The sequence below is a fragment of the Salmo salar genome, chromosome 16, assembly GCF_965601325.2.
Source record: "Salmo salar chromosome 16, fSalSal1, whole genome shotgun sequence".
Classification (NCBI taxonomy): domain Eukaryota; kingdom Metazoa; phylum Chordata; class Actinopteri; order Salmoniformes; family Salmonidae; genus Salmo; species Salmo salar.
In genome coordinates this window covers 77,331,376-77,349,549 of record NC_138306.1, presented here as the reverse complement: position 1 = coordinate 77,349,549, position 18,174 = coordinate 77,331,376, and the positions used below count along the sequence as shown (strand labels likewise).

At 46.0% G+C, this 18,174-nt stretch overlaps 1 protein-coding gene across 3 annotated transcripts in view; it reads left to right on the top strand.

Moving 5' to 3' along the window:
- The window catches only part of LOC106574706 (collagen alpha-1(XVIII) chain), a 90,341-nt gene that overhangs the window by 67,786 nt on the left and 4,381 nt on the right, over window positions 1-18,174 (top strand). For all 3 annotated transcript variants that reach the window (XM_045697866.2, XM_045697863.2, XM_045697865.2), the window contains exons 3-41: window positions 1,179-1,259; window positions 1,402-1,461; window positions 1,602-1,677; window positions 2,259-2,315; window positions 3,403-3,545; window positions 3,712-3,729; window positions 3,836-4,042; window positions 5,714-5,740; window positions 5,933-5,995; window positions 6,096-6,179; window positions 6,284-6,337; window positions 6,443-6,577; window positions 6,717-6,773; window positions 8,457-8,501; window positions 9,273-9,395; window positions 9,575-9,646; window positions 9,736-9,762; window positions 9,862-9,960; window positions 10,067-10,102; window positions 12,365-12,451; window positions 12,547-12,576; window positions 12,685-12,720; window positions 13,054-13,113; window positions 13,212-13,289; window positions 13,416-13,451; window positions 14,624-14,677; window positions 14,952-15,020; window positions 15,189-15,254; window positions 15,441-15,468; window positions 15,579-15,632; window positions 15,733-15,767; window positions 15,857-15,979; window positions 16,132-16,291; window positions 16,422-16,486; window positions 16,628-16,756; window positions 16,865-16,897; window positions 17,033-17,584; window positions 17,715-17,912; window positions 18,036-18,151. In XM_045697866.2, coding sequence (XP_045553822.2) covers window positions 1,179-1,259; window positions 1,402-1,461; window positions 1,602-1,677; window positions 2,259-2,315; window positions 3,403-3,545; window positions 3,712-3,729; window positions 3,836-4,042; window positions 5,714-5,740; window positions 5,933-5,995; window positions 6,096-6,179; window positions 6,284-6,337; window positions 6,443-6,577; window positions 6,717-6,773; window positions 8,457-8,501; window positions 9,273-9,395; window positions 9,575-9,646; window positions 9,736-9,762; window positions 9,862-9,960; window positions 10,067-10,102; window positions 12,365-12,451; window positions 12,547-12,576; window positions 12,685-12,720; window positions 13,054-13,113; window positions 13,212-13,289; window positions 13,416-13,451; window positions 14,624-14,677; window positions 14,952-15,020; window positions 15,189-15,254; window positions 15,441-15,468; window positions 15,579-15,632; window positions 15,733-15,767; window positions 15,857-15,979; window positions 16,132-16,291; window positions 16,422-16,486; window positions 16,628-16,756; window positions 16,865-16,897; window positions 17,033-17,584; window positions 17,715-17,912; window positions 18,036-18,151 — 3,473 coding nt within the window. The remainder of the gene's footprint in view (window positions 1-1,178; window positions 1,260-1,401; window positions 1,462-1,601; window positions 1,678-2,258; window positions 2,316-3,402; window positions 3,546-3,711; window positions 3,730-3,835; window positions 4,043-5,713; window positions 5,741-5,932; window positions 5,996-6,095; window positions 6,180-6,283; window positions 6,338-6,442; window positions 6,578-6,716; window positions 6,774-8,456; window positions 8,502-9,272; window positions 9,396-9,574; window positions 9,647-9,735; window positions 9,763-9,861; window positions 9,961-10,066; window positions 10,103-12,364; window positions 12,452-12,546; window positions 12,577-12,684; window positions 12,721-13,053; window positions 13,114-13,211; window positions 13,290-13,415; window positions 13,452-14,623; window positions 14,678-14,951; window positions 15,021-15,188; window positions 15,255-15,440; window positions 15,469-15,578; window positions 15,633-15,732; window positions 15,768-15,856; window positions 15,980-16,131; window positions 16,292-16,421; window positions 16,487-16,627; window positions 16,757-16,864; window positions 16,898-17,032; window positions 17,585-17,714; window positions 17,913-18,035; window positions 18,152-18,174) is intronic.

Here is an 18,174-nt window from a genome sequence, read left to right as displayed (position 1 = left end):
TCATATAAAACATATTTATTGTTCCCTCATGTGAAACATCTTTATTGTGCCCTCATGTAAAACATCTTCATGGTTCCCTCTTGTAAAATATCTTTATTCTTCCCTCATGTGAAACATCTTTATTGTCCCCTCATGTAAAACATCTTTATTGTTCCCTCATATAAAACATCTTTATTGTTCCCTCATGTGAAACATCTTTATTGTGCCCTCATGTAAAACATCTTTATTGTCCCCTCATGTAAAACATCTTCATGGTTCCCTCTTGTAAAATATCTTTATGCCTTCCCTCATGTAAAACATCTTTATTGTTCCCTCATGTGAAACATCTTTATTGTTCCCTCGTAAAATATCTTCATGGTTCCCTCTTGTAAAATATCTTTATGCCTTCCCTCATGTAAAACATCTTTATTGTTCCCTCATGTGAAACATCTTTATTGTTCCCTCGTAAAATATCTTCATGGTTCCCTCTTGTAAAATATCTTTATTCTTCCCTCATGTAAAATATCTTTATTGTTCCCTCATGTAAAACATCGGTATAACTCTTCCCCTAAAGTCTCTGTCGTTCTGCACCCCCACCCTCAACCCTCACTCTGGTGTCAAACCCCATGTGACCATCACATGTGGTTAGACAGGTCAGTGACTATGCTGAGGGGTCAAAGTTGAAAGGCCAGACGACAGGACAGGTCAGCTAATAGATTTACTAGAGGGAGGAGGGGTTAGTGGTGCTGTGTTAGTGAGATGTGACTGGCTGTCTGGCTTTCCTGTTGCCAGTGACACATACCTGACTGAGATTCCTGAGGGAGCGATTAGTGAGGGATTTACCCCCGAACAACGTGTGGGTTTAGGTTTCATCTCACTCACTCACACCTGCTGTTTTTAACAGGCAGTGTGTTGAAGCGTGCATTCTCATAGTCTAACTCTATCAGGCCCCTGGGAGAGATTTAGAACCCGGTCTGTTGTTTCAGCAAGACTGTCTGTTCTGAGTTAGTAAGGCCACGGTCAGTCAGACACATTCTCTTTACATTTTATTGTATATTAATGGCTTTGATCCTGACTAGCATCATTCAATTCATACTGCCCCAATGGCTATACAGTATCTCCTTTCTCACAGCCATCAGTGTGTTTGTCTGTGTCTCTGTGTGTGTGCCTGTGTCTGTGTGTCTGTGCGTGTTGTGCAGGGGGCGATCGCTGAGCTGAACGTGGTGGGTAACCCTCGAGCAGCTGAGCTACTCTGTGAAGACGATGATGACTCAGACGCTGTGAGTGATTAGACTGTAGAACCAGACACAGTTTAGTAGGAATATGATGTGATTCATGTCAACTAACGTTTTCTCAAATGCCTTGACTTGTCTCTGTTTGTCTTGCTGTCTCTCTCTCTCTCTTTCTCTGTCTCTCTCTCAGGCCTCAGGTGACTTTGGCAGTGGGGATGGGGACAGAAGAGAGACCGGCAAAACTGTAAAGGTATCTTCTTTATCCTATGTTGTCCTGTTAATCTATTCTGTGATGTGGAAATAGAAGGAAGGATTTACTGTGAAAGTATTGGATCAGGGTCTGTCTGTCCTGTCTAACCTTCCTCTCCTCCCTCTCTTCCATCCTGTCAGACCACCCCTCCATCTCTCCGACCGGTGCCAGAGCCCCCCCTGACATCATCAGTGAGCGACAGGCTCTCAGAGACAGGTCAGTGGGCTGAGTCGAACAATGATGACATCATCTGTAAAGTTATCCTCCAAAATATTACTTAGGTTTATTGAAAATGCGCATATAATAGTCAACCAACCAAGCTATATTTAGAGTAACTTCAGTGCTAACAAAAACGGTTGATGTAAAAACTGTGAAACTATCTGTCATGGAAATATGTACCTAGTGTAATACCACACTACTTGAGAACCTTTATGCTCGTTACATACGGTATGCTGGGATATACAGCACACTAGCACCTTCTAGTGGAGAAGGTAGACATTACCTTTAATTTTCCTTCAAGAGTGGCTGATTGTAAAGGAAAAGGAAAGGGGGATACCTTAGTCGGGGGGGGGGGGCTGCCTTAGTCGACATCCACGTCATCGGTGCCTGGGTTAACTACCTTGCTCAGGGGCAGAACGATAGATTTTTAACTTGTCAGCTCGGAGATTCGATCCAGCAACCTTTCGGTTACTGGCCCAACGCTCCTACCCGCCAGGGGATTGTTGATAATTGTTAGTGTTTTCTAGTGTACGAACTAGGCATGCAGGTAAAAGTGTGTTTGTGTTGATTGACTGTAGGTGACAGGAATCATCAGACCTCAGTAGAGTCCAGACCAGGGTCAGGAGGTCAACCAGGTAGGTCACTGGAAACTTTGTCTGTCCGTCCGTCTGGCTATATTATAAACACTCTCCAATGAGGTCCAGTGGAGTTCCCTGACAACGAGTCCCTGATTTCCAGGACAGTATACCCTTACCACTCCATGTCAGAATTCAGGGAAACTTCACTGGACTAGGTTGATGAGATCCCATCATGCCCTCCTCAGCATGTCCTGTCTGCATGGAACTCTGTGGAGTAGGTTGGCATGGAACTCTGTGGAGTAGGTTGGCACGGAACTCTGTGGAGTAGGTTGGCATGGAACTGTGTGGAGAAGGTTGGCATGAAACTCTGTGGAGCAGGTTGGCATGGAACTCTGTGGAATAGATTGGCATGGAACTCTGTGGAATAGGTTGGCATAGAACTCTGTGGAATAGATTGGCATGGAACTCTGTGGAGTAGATTGGCATGGAACTCTGTGGAGTAGATTGGCATGGAACTCTGTGGAGTAGATTGGCATGGAACTCTGTGGAATAGATTGGCATAGAACTCTGTGGAATAGTTTGGCATGGAACTCTGTGGAGCAGGTTGGCATGGAACTCTGTGGAGCAGGTTGGCATGGAACTCTGTGGAGTAGGTTGGAATGGAACTCTGTGGAGTAGGTAGGCATGAAACACTGTGGAAGGGGGGGACAAAGGTAGTAGGACGCTAACTGAGGATAGAGGATGCTAGTGATAGTGATGATGACAGCAACATTCATGCCGATGATGACCACGATGTTACTTCTGACGTCTATTCTAACACCCACCTCTCCCTCTCTCTCTCTGTCTCTCTCCCTCTCTCTGTCTCTCTCTGTCTCTCTCCCTCTCTCTATGTCTCTCTCCCTCTCTCTGTGTCTCTCTCCCTCTCTCTGTCTCTCTCCCTCTCTCTGTGTCTCTCTCCCTCTCTCTGTGTCTCTCTCCCTCTCTCTGTCTCTCTCCCTCTCTCTGTCTCTCTCCCTCTCTCTGTCTCTCTCCCTCTCTCTGTGTCTCTCTCCCTCTCTCTCTCCCTCTCTCTGTGTCTCTCTCCCTCTCTCTATGTCTCTCTCCCTCTCTCTGTGTCTCTCTCCCTCTCTCTGTATGTTGTCAGGCCCTACTGGTTCTAACAGAGAGAAGGGGGACAAAGGGGAGAAGGGCAGTCCAGGGGACAGAGGTCCCGCCGGGCCAAAGGGGGACTCGGGGTCTTTCTCCAGCTCTGCCTCTTCATCAGGCGGAGGAGAACGTGGAGAAAAGGTACTGCATGCTGCCTGGCACACTACTGTGTGTTATACACCCCCTATAACTGATGACCCCCATAGCTGATTACATCTGATTCAGACCGACCACATACATGCCTCTGAGACACATGTAATAGTTCCAACATTACATACAACTTGTCTTTGTCTCCTTTTTCTTTCAGGGAGACAAAGGCTTGAAGGTACGTTTTGACTTTGTCCTTCCCAGCTTCTTTTTATTTGACTTCATCTTAGCTAGTCATTGAAGTGATCAGATTAAATAGGTAGTTGATTGTTTTCTTCCCACAGGGCAGTTCTGGTTTCGGTTACCCAGGCTCCAAGGGGGACCGTGGCATACCTGGTCCCCCTGGCCCTCCTGGCCCTGAGGGGCCAGCTGCCCAGGTTGTGAGGCTAGGGGACGGCTCTGTGGTGCAGCCAGTGGCCGGGCCAATGGGACCGATGGGGCCCCCAGGGGTCAAAGGACCAGCAGGACCCCAGGGACCAGAGGGAGAGCCGGTGAGTTGTACCATACCTTCTGACATACAGTGCATTCGGAAAGTATTCAGACTCCTTGACTTTTTCCATATTTTGTTACGTTACAGCCTTATTCTAAAATGGATGAAATCGTTTTTTCCCCCTCATCCATCTACAAACAATACCCCATAATGACAAAGCATAAACACGTTGAACTGAAATATCACATTTACATAAGTATTCAGACCCTTTCCTCAGTACTTTGTTGAAGCACCTTTGGCAGCAATTACAGCCTCGAGTCTTCTTGGGTATGACGCTACAATCTTGGCACACCTGTATTTGGGGAATTTTTAAAAAATTTCTCTGCAGATCCTTGCAAGCTCAGTCAGGTTGGATGGGGAGCGTTGCGGCACAGCTATTTTCACATCTCTCCAGAGATGTTAGATTGGGTTCAAGTCCGGGCTCTGGCTGGGCCACTCAAAGACATTGAGACTTGTCCCGAAGCCACTCCTGCATTGTCTTGGCTGTGTGCTTAGGGTCGTTGTCCTGTTGGAAGGTGAACCTTTGCCCCAGTCTGATGTCCTGAGCGCTCTGGAGGTGGTTTTCATCAACTATCTCTCTGTACTTTGCTCGTTCATCTTTGCCTCGATCCATCCCTGCCACTGAAAAACATCCCCACAGCATGATGCTGCCACCACCATGCTTCACCGTAGGGTTGGTGCCAGGTTCCTCCAGACGAGACGCTTGGCATTTAGGCCAAAGAGTTCAATCTTGGTTTCATCAGACCAGATAATCTTGTTTCTCATGGTCTGAGAATCTTTAGGTGCCTTTTGGCAAACTCCAAGCGGACTGTCATGTGCCTTTTACTGAGGAGTGGCTTTCGTCTGGCCACTCTTCCATAAAGGCCTGATTGGTGGAGTGCTGCAGAGATGGTTGTCCTTCTGGAAGGTTCTCCCATCTCTACAGAGGAACTCTAGAGCTCTGTCTGAGTGATCATTGGGTTCTTGGTCACCTCCCAGACCAACGCCCTTCTCCCCCGATTACTCAGTATGGCCGGGTGGCCAGATCTAGGAAGAGTTGGTGGTTCCAAACTTCTTCCATTTAAGAATGATGGAGGCCACTGTGTTCTTGGAGACCTTCAATGCTGCAGAAATGTTTTGGTACCCTTCCTCAGATCTGTGCCTCGACACAATCCTGTCTCGGAGCTCCACGGACAATTCCTTCGGCCTCATGGCTTGGTTTTGGCTCTGACATGCACTGTCAACTGTAGAACCTTTATGTAGACAGGTGTGTGCCTTTCCAAATCATGTTCAATCAATTAAATTTACCACAGGTGGACTCCAATCAAGTTGTAGAAACATCTCAAGGATGGTCAATGGAAACGGGATGAACCTGAGCTCAATTTCGAGTCTCATAACAAAGGGTCTGAATACTTATGTAAATAAGGTATTTCTGGGGGGGTTTTGCAAACATTTCGAAAAACCTGTTTTCGCTTTGTCATTATGGGGTATTGTGTGTAGATTGCTGATTTATTTTGTATTTATTTAATCAATTTTAGAATAAGGCTGTAACGTAACAAAATGTGGAAAAAGTCAAGGGGTCTGAATACCTTCCGTAGGCACTTTATTCTGTGTAGAGCATTCTCACTTTATTTGGTCTCAGTACATTTTGTTTGATTTGACTGTAACAAACCATATCTATTTCATTCCCCAGGGGGATCCAGGAGAGGATGGCAAATTAGTGAGTGTCACTTTCTGATGCTTTATCCCATTGATCTCATGTCATGGTTTTTTATTCATTGTTAATTGTGTGAGGAGAAATACAGTGGTAGTCAGATGTCATTATTGATAAGCGGTGGTGGTCAGTAGCAGTGGTCAGACAGTGTCAGCCTCACTAAGCTGTGTCTTCTCTCTCTGTCCCACCACAACTCAGGGACCTCCCGGAGACAGAGGGTTCCCAGGAACACAAGGAGACTCAGGGGTCAAAGGAGAAAAGGTAAAGGCCAGAAGCCATTTATTTAAGAGCATGAGTATTTGAATATTATCGGAGGTGCCCAAAGGTGAAATACTGAGTGTTTTCCCTGTGACCTCTCCAGGGGGATCGTGGTGATGGTCACCCAGGACCCAGGGGTCTTCCAGGGCCACCTGGACCCCCAGGCCCAGGGACAATTGACCGCGCTGTGAGTCAACCACTACAGCATCAGGCCATTCAGCCATTAATTCATGTGGATCAGACATGAATATACCAATATACCACTTTTAATGTTTCTTCATTTGTCCCTAGACATTTGTGGATATGGAAGGCTCAGGAGGATTACCAGATTTAGAGAAAATACAGGTATGTTTTAGCCGATGCAGAGATTTTGAGTTTGGCCCAGAAAAAAAACTTTTCACAAACGGTATATTGTGAAACCCAAGACTGTTGTGTTGACTGTTTCTTTAGACTCTCCGTGGTCTACCAGGCCCCCCCGGGCCCCCAGGTCCCCCTGGCCCCTCAACCGGTGGTGTCAGCTCCCATGGGTCAGGCTCTTTCGGGCCCCCTGGACCTCCCGGACAGGACGGGGCCCGTGGCCTACCAGTGAGGACCCTCTCGCTACTATATCTGACGTGACCATATGTTTTGTGCCTAGTTAACTGTAGCCAGCACAACGACAGCATTGAAATGAATGTCTTGATTTGTTGACCATTATGTATTGATATCATGCTGTGTTTTTCAGGGGCCCGCTGGTCCACCTGGCAGGCCTGGAACCCCAGGACCCAGTAGCGGAGAGAAGGTATGAGACAGGGAGGAGACTTATTTTATTTCAGCTCAACTGATCATATTAAACTGAGGAAAAAAAGAAACGTCCTGTCACTGTCAACTGCGTTTATTTTCAGCATGTGTAAATATTTAACATGTGTAAATATTTGTATGAACATAAGATTCCACAACTGAGACAAACTGAACAAGTTCCACAGACATGTGACTAACAGAAATGGAATAATGTGTCCCTGAACAAAGGGGGGGTCAAAATCAAAAGTAACAGTCAGTATCTGGTGTGGCCACCAGCTATATTAAGTACTGCAGTGCATCTCCTCCTCATGGACTGCACCAGATTTGCCAGTTCTTGTTGTGAGATGTTACCCCACTCTTCCACCAAGGCACCTGCAAGTTCCCGGACATTTCTAGGGGGAATGGCCGTAGCCCTCACCCTCCGATCCAACAGGTCCCAGACGTGCTCAATGGGATTGAGATCCACGCTCTTCCCTGGCCATGGCAGAACACTGACATTCCTGTCTTTGAAATCATGCACAGAACGAGCAGTATGGCTGGTGGCATTGTCATGCTGGAGGGTCATGTCAGGATGAGCCTGCAGGAAGGGTACCACAAGAGGGAGGAGGATGTCTTCCCTGTAATGCACAGCGTTACGATTGCCTGCAATGACAACAAGCTCAGTCCGATGATGCTGTGACACACCACCCCAGACCATGATGGACCCTCCACCTCCAAATCAATCCCGCTCCAGAGTACAGGCCTCGGTGTAACGCTCATTCCTTCGACGATAAACGCGAATCCGACCATCACCCCTGGTGAGACAAAAGCGCAACTCGTCAGAGAAGAGCAATTTTTGCCAGTCCTGTCTGGTCCAGCGATGGTGGGTTTGTGCCCATAGGCGACGTTGTTGCCGGTGATGTCTGGTGAGAACCTGCTTTACAACAGGCCTACAAGCCCTCAGTCCAGCCTCTCTCAGCCTCTTGCGGACAGTCTGAGCACTGATGGAGGGATTGTGCATTCCTGGTGTAACTCGGGCAGTTGTTGTTGCCATCCTGTACCTGTCCTGCAGGTGGGATGTTCTGATGTACTGATCCTGTGCAGGTGTTGTTACACGTGGTCTGCCACTGCGAGGACGATCAGCTGTCCGTCCTGTCTCCCTGTAGCGTTGTCTTAGACGTCTCACAGTACGGAAATTGCAATATATTGCCCTGTCCACATCTGCAGTCCTCATGCCTCCTTGCAGCATGCCTAAGGCACGTTCACGCAGATGAGCAGGGACCCTGGGCATCTTTCTTTTGGTGTTTTTCAGTCAGTAGAAAGGCCTCTTTTAGTGTTCTAAGTTTTCATAACTGTGACCTTAATTGCCTACCGTCTGTAAGCTGTTAGTGTCTTAACGACCGTTCCACAGGTGCATGTTCATTAATTGTTTATGGTTCATTGAACAAGCATGGGAAACAGTGTTTAAACCCTTTACAATGAAGATCTGTGAAGTTATTTGGATTTTTACAAATTACCTTTGAAAGACAGGGTCCTGAAAAAAGGGCGTTTCTTTTTTTGCTGAGTTTATATATCACTGTATACAGCACACACAGAACTGAACCTTTGTATAGGGATCCTTTTGAGATGATTGTCTCTCTCTCGCTCTGTATCTCTCTCTCTCCCCATCTCTCTTTCCCCATCTCTCTCTCCCCCTCATCCACAGGGAGAAGCTGGTGATCTAGGTCTTCCAGGGCCCAGTGGAGAGAGGGTGAGCTCTGAAATACACCCATACTATCCCACCTCTAAATCTTAAATCTAAATATATAGCTTTTCACTTTGACCTTCTTTCTTTGGTGCTGTTTGGTGTGGGACTTCTCCTAGAGATCGATAGTCTAAACATGATGTTGGTGGGGGTGTGAGGATTTTCTCAGGATACAGATCTTCTCCCTTATGCTTGTCTCCCTCTAGCAAAACTCTTTGTCTGCCTTCTCCTCCTTCTCCAACTTTTTGACCAGTATCTTTAGCGAAGATGATGGGTCACAGGTACTAATGGGTCTCCTGCTATTGGTTCCTTGGTTTCGACTGCATACTATTGGTTCCTTGGTTTCGCCTGCATTCATCACGTGGGGGAATCAACTCACTGAGAAAAACTCAAGTTCTCAGTGTGTTCATTATAGGACAAATTGAACATTTGCTTGCTTGTTTGACTTCTGACATAACATCTTAAATAGCATGTCGTTGCTTAAGATATTTTACCATCAGTCTGGATGTTTAATATTGGAACTAAACTATATGCAGTCATTGGTTTTTATAATTGTTTTTTATTTTTATTTTCAATATTGATTTACATTGCTTGTTATAGTAATAATTCAGCTTAAAAGTGTTTCCAATTTTGTGGAATGCTTCTTTATTTGTCTGTTAGCATGCTGTGTCAATTATGTCTACATGTAAATGGACTGCTGATTTTTACACACACACACACACACACACACACACACACACCTTTACAATCTCTCACCTCTTCTCTCCTAACCACCAGGGTTCTAAGGGTGACCCTGGAGTGCCTGGTCAGACCGGGCAGGGGGGCTTGGCTGGGCTTCCTGGGCCCATGGGACCGATTGGGCCTCCAGGACCACCCGGACCTTCCTACCCCGTGCGTTATGTGAGTACTGAACACAACTCCTGCCACCCACCCAGACTACATCAACTACAGCTTAACTTCCCACCCCAAAGCTCCCTTCATACAAATTGTTACCAAATTGACTACATACTCTATATTTCACAACATATATTTTTGCGGAATTGTCTTTTTTGAACTGTGTCTGTGTCCTCTCTGTGTAGGGTGACGGGGAGGGTTCCGGAGTGACGGGGGTCAATGGTGTTGCTGGAGTGATAGGGATTCCAGGACCACAGGTGATCTATACATTGCCATTCACTCATCATTTGGATTGCCTTTACGATCACGTCAACTAATACATAGTCACATATCTGTTGTTTTTCAGGGTCCGCCCGGAATCGCTGGCCTTCCGGTAAGAACCAGGAAATCCCTTTGAATATATTGCTAAGTTTGATTGGAGGCCATATCTTTGTTATATAGCAATGCTTACTGTATTCCTGTCATCATACAGGGAAGATCTGGTTTGCCTGGGCTTTCGGGAGAGAAGGGGAGCGAGGGAGCAAGAGGACGGGATGGAACACCAGGGATGGACGGATTCCCAGGAAAATTGGTAGATTATTATCCCTCAGCCACCTCCCCAGACTGTTACTTAGGCTTTAGAGTAACCCACGCAAAGTGCACTAACCTATTCTGTTTTGTTTCTTGTGTACACACAGGGAAACAAAGGGGAGAGGGGAGACAGAGGGGAAAGGGTGAGTTACCTACTCCTGATTACCATATTTTGGTGGTTGATTTTTTAATTTAATTTTATTGCTTCTTTAATCAGAACAGTTTTCAGGTGTGCTAACATAATTGCAAAAGGGTTTTCTAATGATCAATTCGCCTTTTAAAATGATAAACTTGGATTAGCAAACACAACGTGCCATTGGAACACATGAGTGATGGTTCCTGACAATGGGCCTCTGTATGCCTATTGTGGTAAACACATGGGGTGTTGGGTGGAGCGTGCAGAGATTGACACAGAGACAGGGAGGCTTTAGTCCGCAAAAACAACTTTACTAAGACAGAAAATAAATATATCAAAGAAATAACTTAGGTTTTGCTCGGTCTTCCTTCTCTTTCTTAACCTCTCTTGGGCAGGCTCCCACCCACGGTTCACACTATTCAACAGCCAGTGAAAAATCAGAGCGCCAAATTCAAAACCACAAAATGTCAAACATACGACTATTTTACACCATTTTAAAGATACACGTCTCCTTAATGTAACCACGTTGTCCGATTTCAAAAAGGCTTTACGGCGAAAGCATAAAGTTAGATTATGTTCGGACAGTTCCAACACAAGAAAAACCACACAGCCATTTTCCTAGCAAGGACAGGCGTCACAAATACCAGAAATTCAGCTAAAATTATGCACTAACCTTTGACGATCTTCATCAGATGACACTCCTAGGTCATCATGTTACACAATACATGCATTGTTTGTTCGATCAAGTTGATATTTATATCCAAAACAGCCTTTTACATTGGCACGTGATGTTCAGAAAATATTTTGCCTCCAATACTGCTGGTGAATCAGCACAACAATTTACAAAAATACTCATCATAAACGTTGATAAAATATGAAACTGTTATTCAAAGAATTATAGATGAACATCTCCTTTATGCAACCACTGTGATAGATTTCAAAAAAGCTTCACGGGGAAAGCACACTTTGCAATAACCTGAGTACTGTGCTCAGAAAAATACACTAGGCAATACAGATACCCGCCATTTTGGAGTCATCTAAAATCATAAATAGCATTAGAAACATTCACTTACCTTTGATGATCTTCATCAGAAGGCACTTCCAGGAATCCCAGGTCCACAATAAATGTTGTTTTGTTCGATAAAGTCCATAATTTATGTCCAAATAACTCCTTGTTGTTTCCGCGTTCAGTAAGCTACTCCAAGTGTAGGAAGCGCGGCCAAAATGTCTCGACGAAAAGTCAAAAAAAGTTATATTTACGTTCGTTCAAACATGTCAAACGTTGTATAGCGTCAATCTTTAGGGCCTTTTTAACGTAGAACTTCAATAATATTCCAACTGGACGATTCCAGTGTCTTAAAAAACGTTTTGGAACACAGCTAACTCTCACGTGAATGCGCGCCAATGAATTAATTTGCTTTCCTGAGTCAACAACTTCCTCTGTTCGCTGTCTGTTCATCATAGACGCCTCAAACAACTTTCTAAAGACTGTTGACATCTAGTGGAAGCCTTAGGAAGTGCAAAATGAACCCTAAGTCACTGTGTGTTCAATAGGCAATGACTTGAAAGGACTACAAGTACCAGACTTCCCACTTCCTGGTTAGATTTTTCTCAGGTTTTTGCCTGCCATATGAGTTCTGTTATACTCAGACACCATTCAAACAGTTTTAGAAACTTCAGAGTGTTTTCTATCCAAATCTACTAATAATATGCATATCCTAGTTCCTGGGCCCGAGTAGTAGGCCGTTTAATTTGGGTACGTTTTTCATCCGGCCGTGAAAATACTGCCCCCTACCCTAGAGAAGTTAACTGGTGTCCGTCTCTCTCCCTTCTCTCCCGCGGTGTGCCATCGTGCTCCTTTTATTTAGCCTCCACGGCTGGTTGGCACTTTCCTCTAATTACCTACACTTAGCTGTCCGTGTCGGGGTGCCCAGCTCCCGCTTTCCCAGCAGAGGGAGCCACGTTGCCTCACGTACCTCCCCTCTATTACCATCCCCCGGGGTAGACCTCCTGGGATACCACACTATGTAGATATTCCATAAAAAAATCAGCCGTTTCCAGCTACAACAGTCATTTACAACATTAACAATGTTTACATTGTATTTCTGATCAATTTGATGTTATTTTAAATGGACAAAACATTTGCTTTTCTTTCAAAAACAAAGAATTTTCTAAGTGACCCCCAACTTTTGAACGGTAGCGTAAGTCGTCTATTGAGTGTCCCACGGCTCTCATGTTGTTGTGTGTGTGTGTGTGTGTGGTGTTGTAGGGTGAGCCAGGACGTGAAGGGGGGCCCCCTGGACCTCCAGGAGCCCCTGGCCCACCGGGACAGATCATCTACCAGAACTCAGGCAGTGTGAGTATGGCTGTGTACTGTACGGTCTAGTCTGCTCTGGATCATAGTGATGTTTCAGTGACACAACTGACCTACCTGTCTCTGTCTCGTTGTAGTTTGATGGAGTTCTTGGGAGTCAAGGACAGGTGAGAATTTTACTCAGCAGACAAGTCACTATGTTACTCTACATGCAGTTTTATAATGTCTTATAATGTTTTATAAAGTCACCCTAACCCTTATTTCCTTTTCTCCAGGGAGGACCAGGTATTCCCGGCCGGGCAGGATTCCCAGTACGTATCAATACCACACTGCCAATGAACACACACAGTGGAGACATTTACCTTTACTGTTTCAAAAGATATTTCACAGTTGAAACACACCAAATAGTGTAACGGACAGTGCTTTACTAGATGTATGTTGGAGATTGCGCCCAAAAATATCTTATAACATGTTAATGGAATTTAAAAATATATATATTTCGCAGTTGAAACACCTTAATGGTGATCCCTAATATTTCAAAAAATAATGCTGTACGGCCTACTAGTTGTATGTTGAAAACTGCCTGAAACATGTTAATACAGACACAAGGTTGTTATTTATACTGATCACAACTTCTTCTGTAGGGGCCTATGGGACCAAAGGGAGATACAGGAGAGCCTGGACAGCCAGGATACGCAGCTAAGGTCTGGTAATAACTTAATTCATTCATATCTTGTTTTCTGTACAGTACAGGGAAAATTGCATGAAGTATTGACATGTCTCCACCCTGTGTCCTGTCCAGGGGGAGAAAGGAGAACCTGGTATTATCATGGGGCCTGATGGAAGACCCATGTACCTGGGAGGGCTGGGGTCTCAACCGGTGAGAAAAAACCACACACTAGATTTATAGTTGGTAGAAATACTGTATGTTATTATGTTTGTCCATCTCTTTTATATGTGCCATGCCACATAAAAATGTTATACCCTTTGACCTCTGTGTGTGCAGGGAGAGAAGGGACTCCCGGGACCTGAGGGACCTCCTGTAAGTACTCTCCTTTAACAGTGACATGCTTTGTTTCTGATTAGCCATCGATAACCATGGATGTACTGTATATAGTTCTCTGTTTCTTTAGGGTCCATCTGGTAGATTTATATTCTTCTCTGTCTCTATAGGGTCCAGCTGGTAGATTTATATTCTTCTCTGTCTCTATAGGGTCCAGCTGGTAGATTTATATTCTTCTCTGTCTCTATAGGGTCCAGCTGGTAGATTTATATTCTTCTCTGTCACTATAGGGTCCAGCTGGTAGATTTATATTGTTCTCTGTCTCTATAGGGTCCAGCTGGTAGATTTATATTGCTTCTCTGTCACTATAGGGTCCAGCTGGTAGATTTATATTGTTCTCTGTCACTATAGGGTCCAGCTGGTAGATTTATAGTGTTCTCTGTCACTATAGGGTCCAGCTAGTAGATTTACATTGTTCTCTGTTTCTATAGGGTCCAGCTGCTAGATTTATAGTGTTCTCTGTCACTATAGGGTCCAGCTAGTAGATTTACATTGTTCTCTGTTTCTATAGGGTCCAGCTGCTAGATTTATAGTGTTCTCTGTCACTATAGGGTCCAGCTGCTAGATTTATATTGTTCTCTGTCTCTAAAGGGTCCAGCTGGTAGATTTATATTGTTCTCTGTCTCTATAGGGTCCAGCTGGTAGATTTATATTGTTCTCTGTCTCTATAGGGTCCAGCTGGTAGATTTATATTGTTCTCTGTCTCTATAGGGTCCAGCTGCTAGATTTATATTGTTCTCTGTCTCTATAGGGTCCAGCTGGTAGATTTATATTCTTCTCTGTCTCTATAGGGTCCAGCTGGGGGATTTATATTGTTCTCTGTCTCTATAGGGTCCAGCTGGTAGATTTATATTGTTCTCTGTTTCTATAGGGTCCAGCTGGTAGATTGTTATTGTTCTCTGTCTCTATAGGGTCCAGCTGCTAGATTTATAGTGTTCTCTGTCTCTATAGGGTCCAGCTGGTAGATTGACATTGTTCTCTGTTTCTATAGGGTCCAGCTGGTAGATTGTTATTGTTCTCTGTCTCTATAGGGTCCAGCTGCTAGATTTATAGTGTTCTCTGTCTCTATAGGGTCCAGCTGGTAGATTGACATTGTTCTCTGTCTCTATAGGGTTCAGATTGTAGATTTATATTGTTCTCTGTCTCTATAGGGTCCCCATGGTCCTGCTGGTCTAAAGGGTGATATAGGCATGCCAGGTAGACCGGTAAGTATCTCTGTTCAGCTATCAGCCAAGTGGTGGTCCTCTATAGTTCAGTTGGTTGAGCATGGCGCTTGCAATGCCAAGACAGTGAGTTCGATTCCCAGGACCACCCATATGTAAAAATATATGCACACATGACTGTAAGTCGCTTTGAATAAAAATGTCTGCTAAATGGCACTGAACTGGGACTTAGAAAGGTTCCAAGTGTGCTATTTCCCATACAGTATTAAACTGGTGATGTACTGCTGCTGGATCTAAACCAGTGTGTTGGTTACAGGGTCGTCCTGGGTTGAATGGTGCCAAAGGAGAGAGGGGGGATTCAGCTGGAGGGACTGGAGGATATGGAGTAAGTATGACACCGCTGGTTGGTGATTGATGGGATTCAGACATGAAAGACTGTTGGGATGCAACCCAGAGGTCAGCATGTCAAATCATTCCTAAAAGCAGTGGTATGGTTAGACCGTCATGACCCAGACAGGGCATCAGTTTAACCCAGATTGATCCATGTTTTTAGGGTCCTCCAGGACCACCTGGCCCACCCGGACCCCCCGGGCCAGCAGTACCTCTGGACAGGTTCAATGTGAGTAGATGTCTGATCCACTATTGCATCTTTCCCAGACGTTGGTGTTGTGATACAGTTATATGCTGTAGTCAGTCAGGTTGTTAAAACCCACAAAGTCACTAATGTGGGTTTACAAATTGATATGGTCTCTTTCCAAGGCACAGTAGTGTAACTCTTCTCCCCTTTGTTCTGTTTCACACTCAGAGGTATGATGTCTCACGGTTATATCCTGGTAGGTCAACTCATTCTCATTGGCCAGTCTCACACCATGACATAAAACGTTGCATGTAAAACGATGTCATGTGTTCTCTTACATGTTGGCCTTTTTCCTCCACCCATCAGACTCCAAAGGAGAGAAAGGTGATCGTGGAGTACCAGGAATACCTGGGGTACCAGGTACAGTAAAACCAGCTAGTTATTTACTACCGCTGCCCTTAGGTGTACCAACACATGAGATTGAGCTGATTGAACTCACGTTTTATCGTCTCCACTCTAGGTCTCACGTCCAACTTTGACATCTACACCTTCAAGGTAAGTGACGTAACTACAAAGGCGCTCGACACTCACAACCCGCCATGCGTCTGTATGTGTTTGACGTGAGGTCAAATGTGTCCCTGCAGGAGGAGATGAAGGGAGAGAGAGGAGACTCGGGGATGAAGGGGGAGAAAGGCGAGCCAGCCGGAGGATATTATGGTGGAGGTTACGGTGGACAGGGTGGTCAGCCTGGACCTCCAGGACTTCCAGTAAGAATAACCACTGAACAACAACAGCCATTTTATTTTACTGCATTCTCCACGGTTTATCAGTGCCTTGCATCAAAAGACATGTAGATTGGAATTCAATTAGAACGTTTTAATGAGCAAGACAAATATCTATCTGATCTATCGAACTCCAGGGGCCAAAGGGAGAGTCCATCGTCGGTCCTTCAGGGCCCCAGGGCCCTCCAGGTAACCCAGGAAGAGGGTACGAAGGCAGGCAAGGGAACCCAGGCCCACCGGGGCCCCCCGGACCTTCAGGATCATCCTCCTTACCTGGAGCCTACAGGCCAACACAGAGTGAGGCGTACTCTCTCACACACACACTCATACATACAGTACATAGGCAGAAACACAACTTTCTGGTGACATGAAGTACAGTAGCGCCTTGGTTAACAGCTTCAATGAATGTGATCTTTTTACATCTCAGCCATCAGCATCCCTGGACCTCCGGGCCCTCCTGGCCCACCTGGAACTGATGGACACTCCTCTGGGGTGAGTCTGTTAACCCCTCCATTCCTAGTGTAGGGTCTAGGAGGTTAGGGCCTGTTTCTGGACGGAGCCTCACTGTGATGATATATACACCACTTCCAGGATGTGGCATCATTTAGCTCCTTGTTATCCACGTTTGAACAGGTGATGGTGCTGAGGTCATATGACACGATGACAGCCACGGCCAGACGACAGGCAGAGGGGACGCTGGTCTATCTGGTCGACCAAACAGACTTTTACATCAGAGTACGAGATGGCTTCCGGCAAATCCAGGTGCAGTGTTTACCAGTGTAATGAATGCAAGCCACTATATTTATAAAATACAACACCTTGATCCTTTGTTAATGTTTACATGATTAACTTGGAAGTTTTACCTTTCAGCTTGGACCATACATAGCTTTACCCCCTGGACAGGTAAGTCCTTGGAAATGTGCACTTGAGAAATGCTGACAATACACTATTGTGACAGTGAGGGAATCACATAATGAAGTTATTAATCACATTAGGGAATCTTATTGACATGATTTCTCTGTCTGTATCCATCTGCAGGGTAATGAGGTAGCAGCTGTCGACCCTCCTCCAGTGGTCTACTACCAGCCAGATCATCCCTCCAACACGGCCACAGAGCAACCCCCCAGACAGCTAGACCCCCACCAGCCACAGCCTGAGCCACACGCTGTTTACCCCGACCCACGTTACCCGACTCACCCGGATCCACGCTACCCAGCCCAGCCGGATCCACGCTACCCAGCCCAGCCGGATCCACGCTACCCAGCCCAGCCGGATCCACGCTACCCAGCCCAGCCGGATCCACGCTACCCAGCCCAGCCGGATCCACGCTACCCAGCCCAGCCGGATCCACGCTACCCAGCCCAGCCAGACCCACGCTACCCAGCCCAGCCGGATCCACGCTACCCAGCCCAGCCGGATCCACGCTACCCAGCCCAGCCGGATCCACGCTACCCCTCACATTCAGACCCCAGATACCCCTCACACACTGATCCACGGTACCCCAGTTATACAGACCACCACAACGTAACCCCACAACGCAGACCCAGACCCCCTGAGACCCCCAGCCACCAACACACGTCAGGCCCAAGTGTGAGTAGCCAGTGATTTAAATGTCATAAATGCAACCTAAAAACATGCCACTGCTGAAATACTTCTGATTGTGGATGTGATGGGAAGCACGTTTTTAAAAGCAGACTTTTCTTCTTCTTTCCTTCTGCAGATTCACCTGGTCGCCCTGAACGCCCCCCAGGGGGGTAACATGCGGGGTATCAGAGGGGCAGACTTCCTGTGCTTCAACCAGGCTCGGGCCATCGGGCTGAAGGGAACCTTCCGGGCTTTCCTCTCCTCCAAGCTCCAGGACCTTTACAGCATCGTCCGCAAGTCAGACAGGGACCGCATGCCCATCGTCAACCTGAAGGTACGGTACTGTCGCCTAAGACTGAGATGCATTTCCAGCTTCATTCAGAATCCCAGTATCATTCCATATCATTTAAGTAATTGGCAGAAACCGTCCCTAACCATTTGTCTGTCCCCTCTATAGGACGAGGTCCTGTTTGACAGTTGGGAGGCCATCTTTAATGACTCAGAGGGCAGAGTGAAGGACAACGTACCCATCTACTCCTTCGATGGCAAAGACATTTTCACAGACGGCACATGGTGATAAACTACACTCCTACATA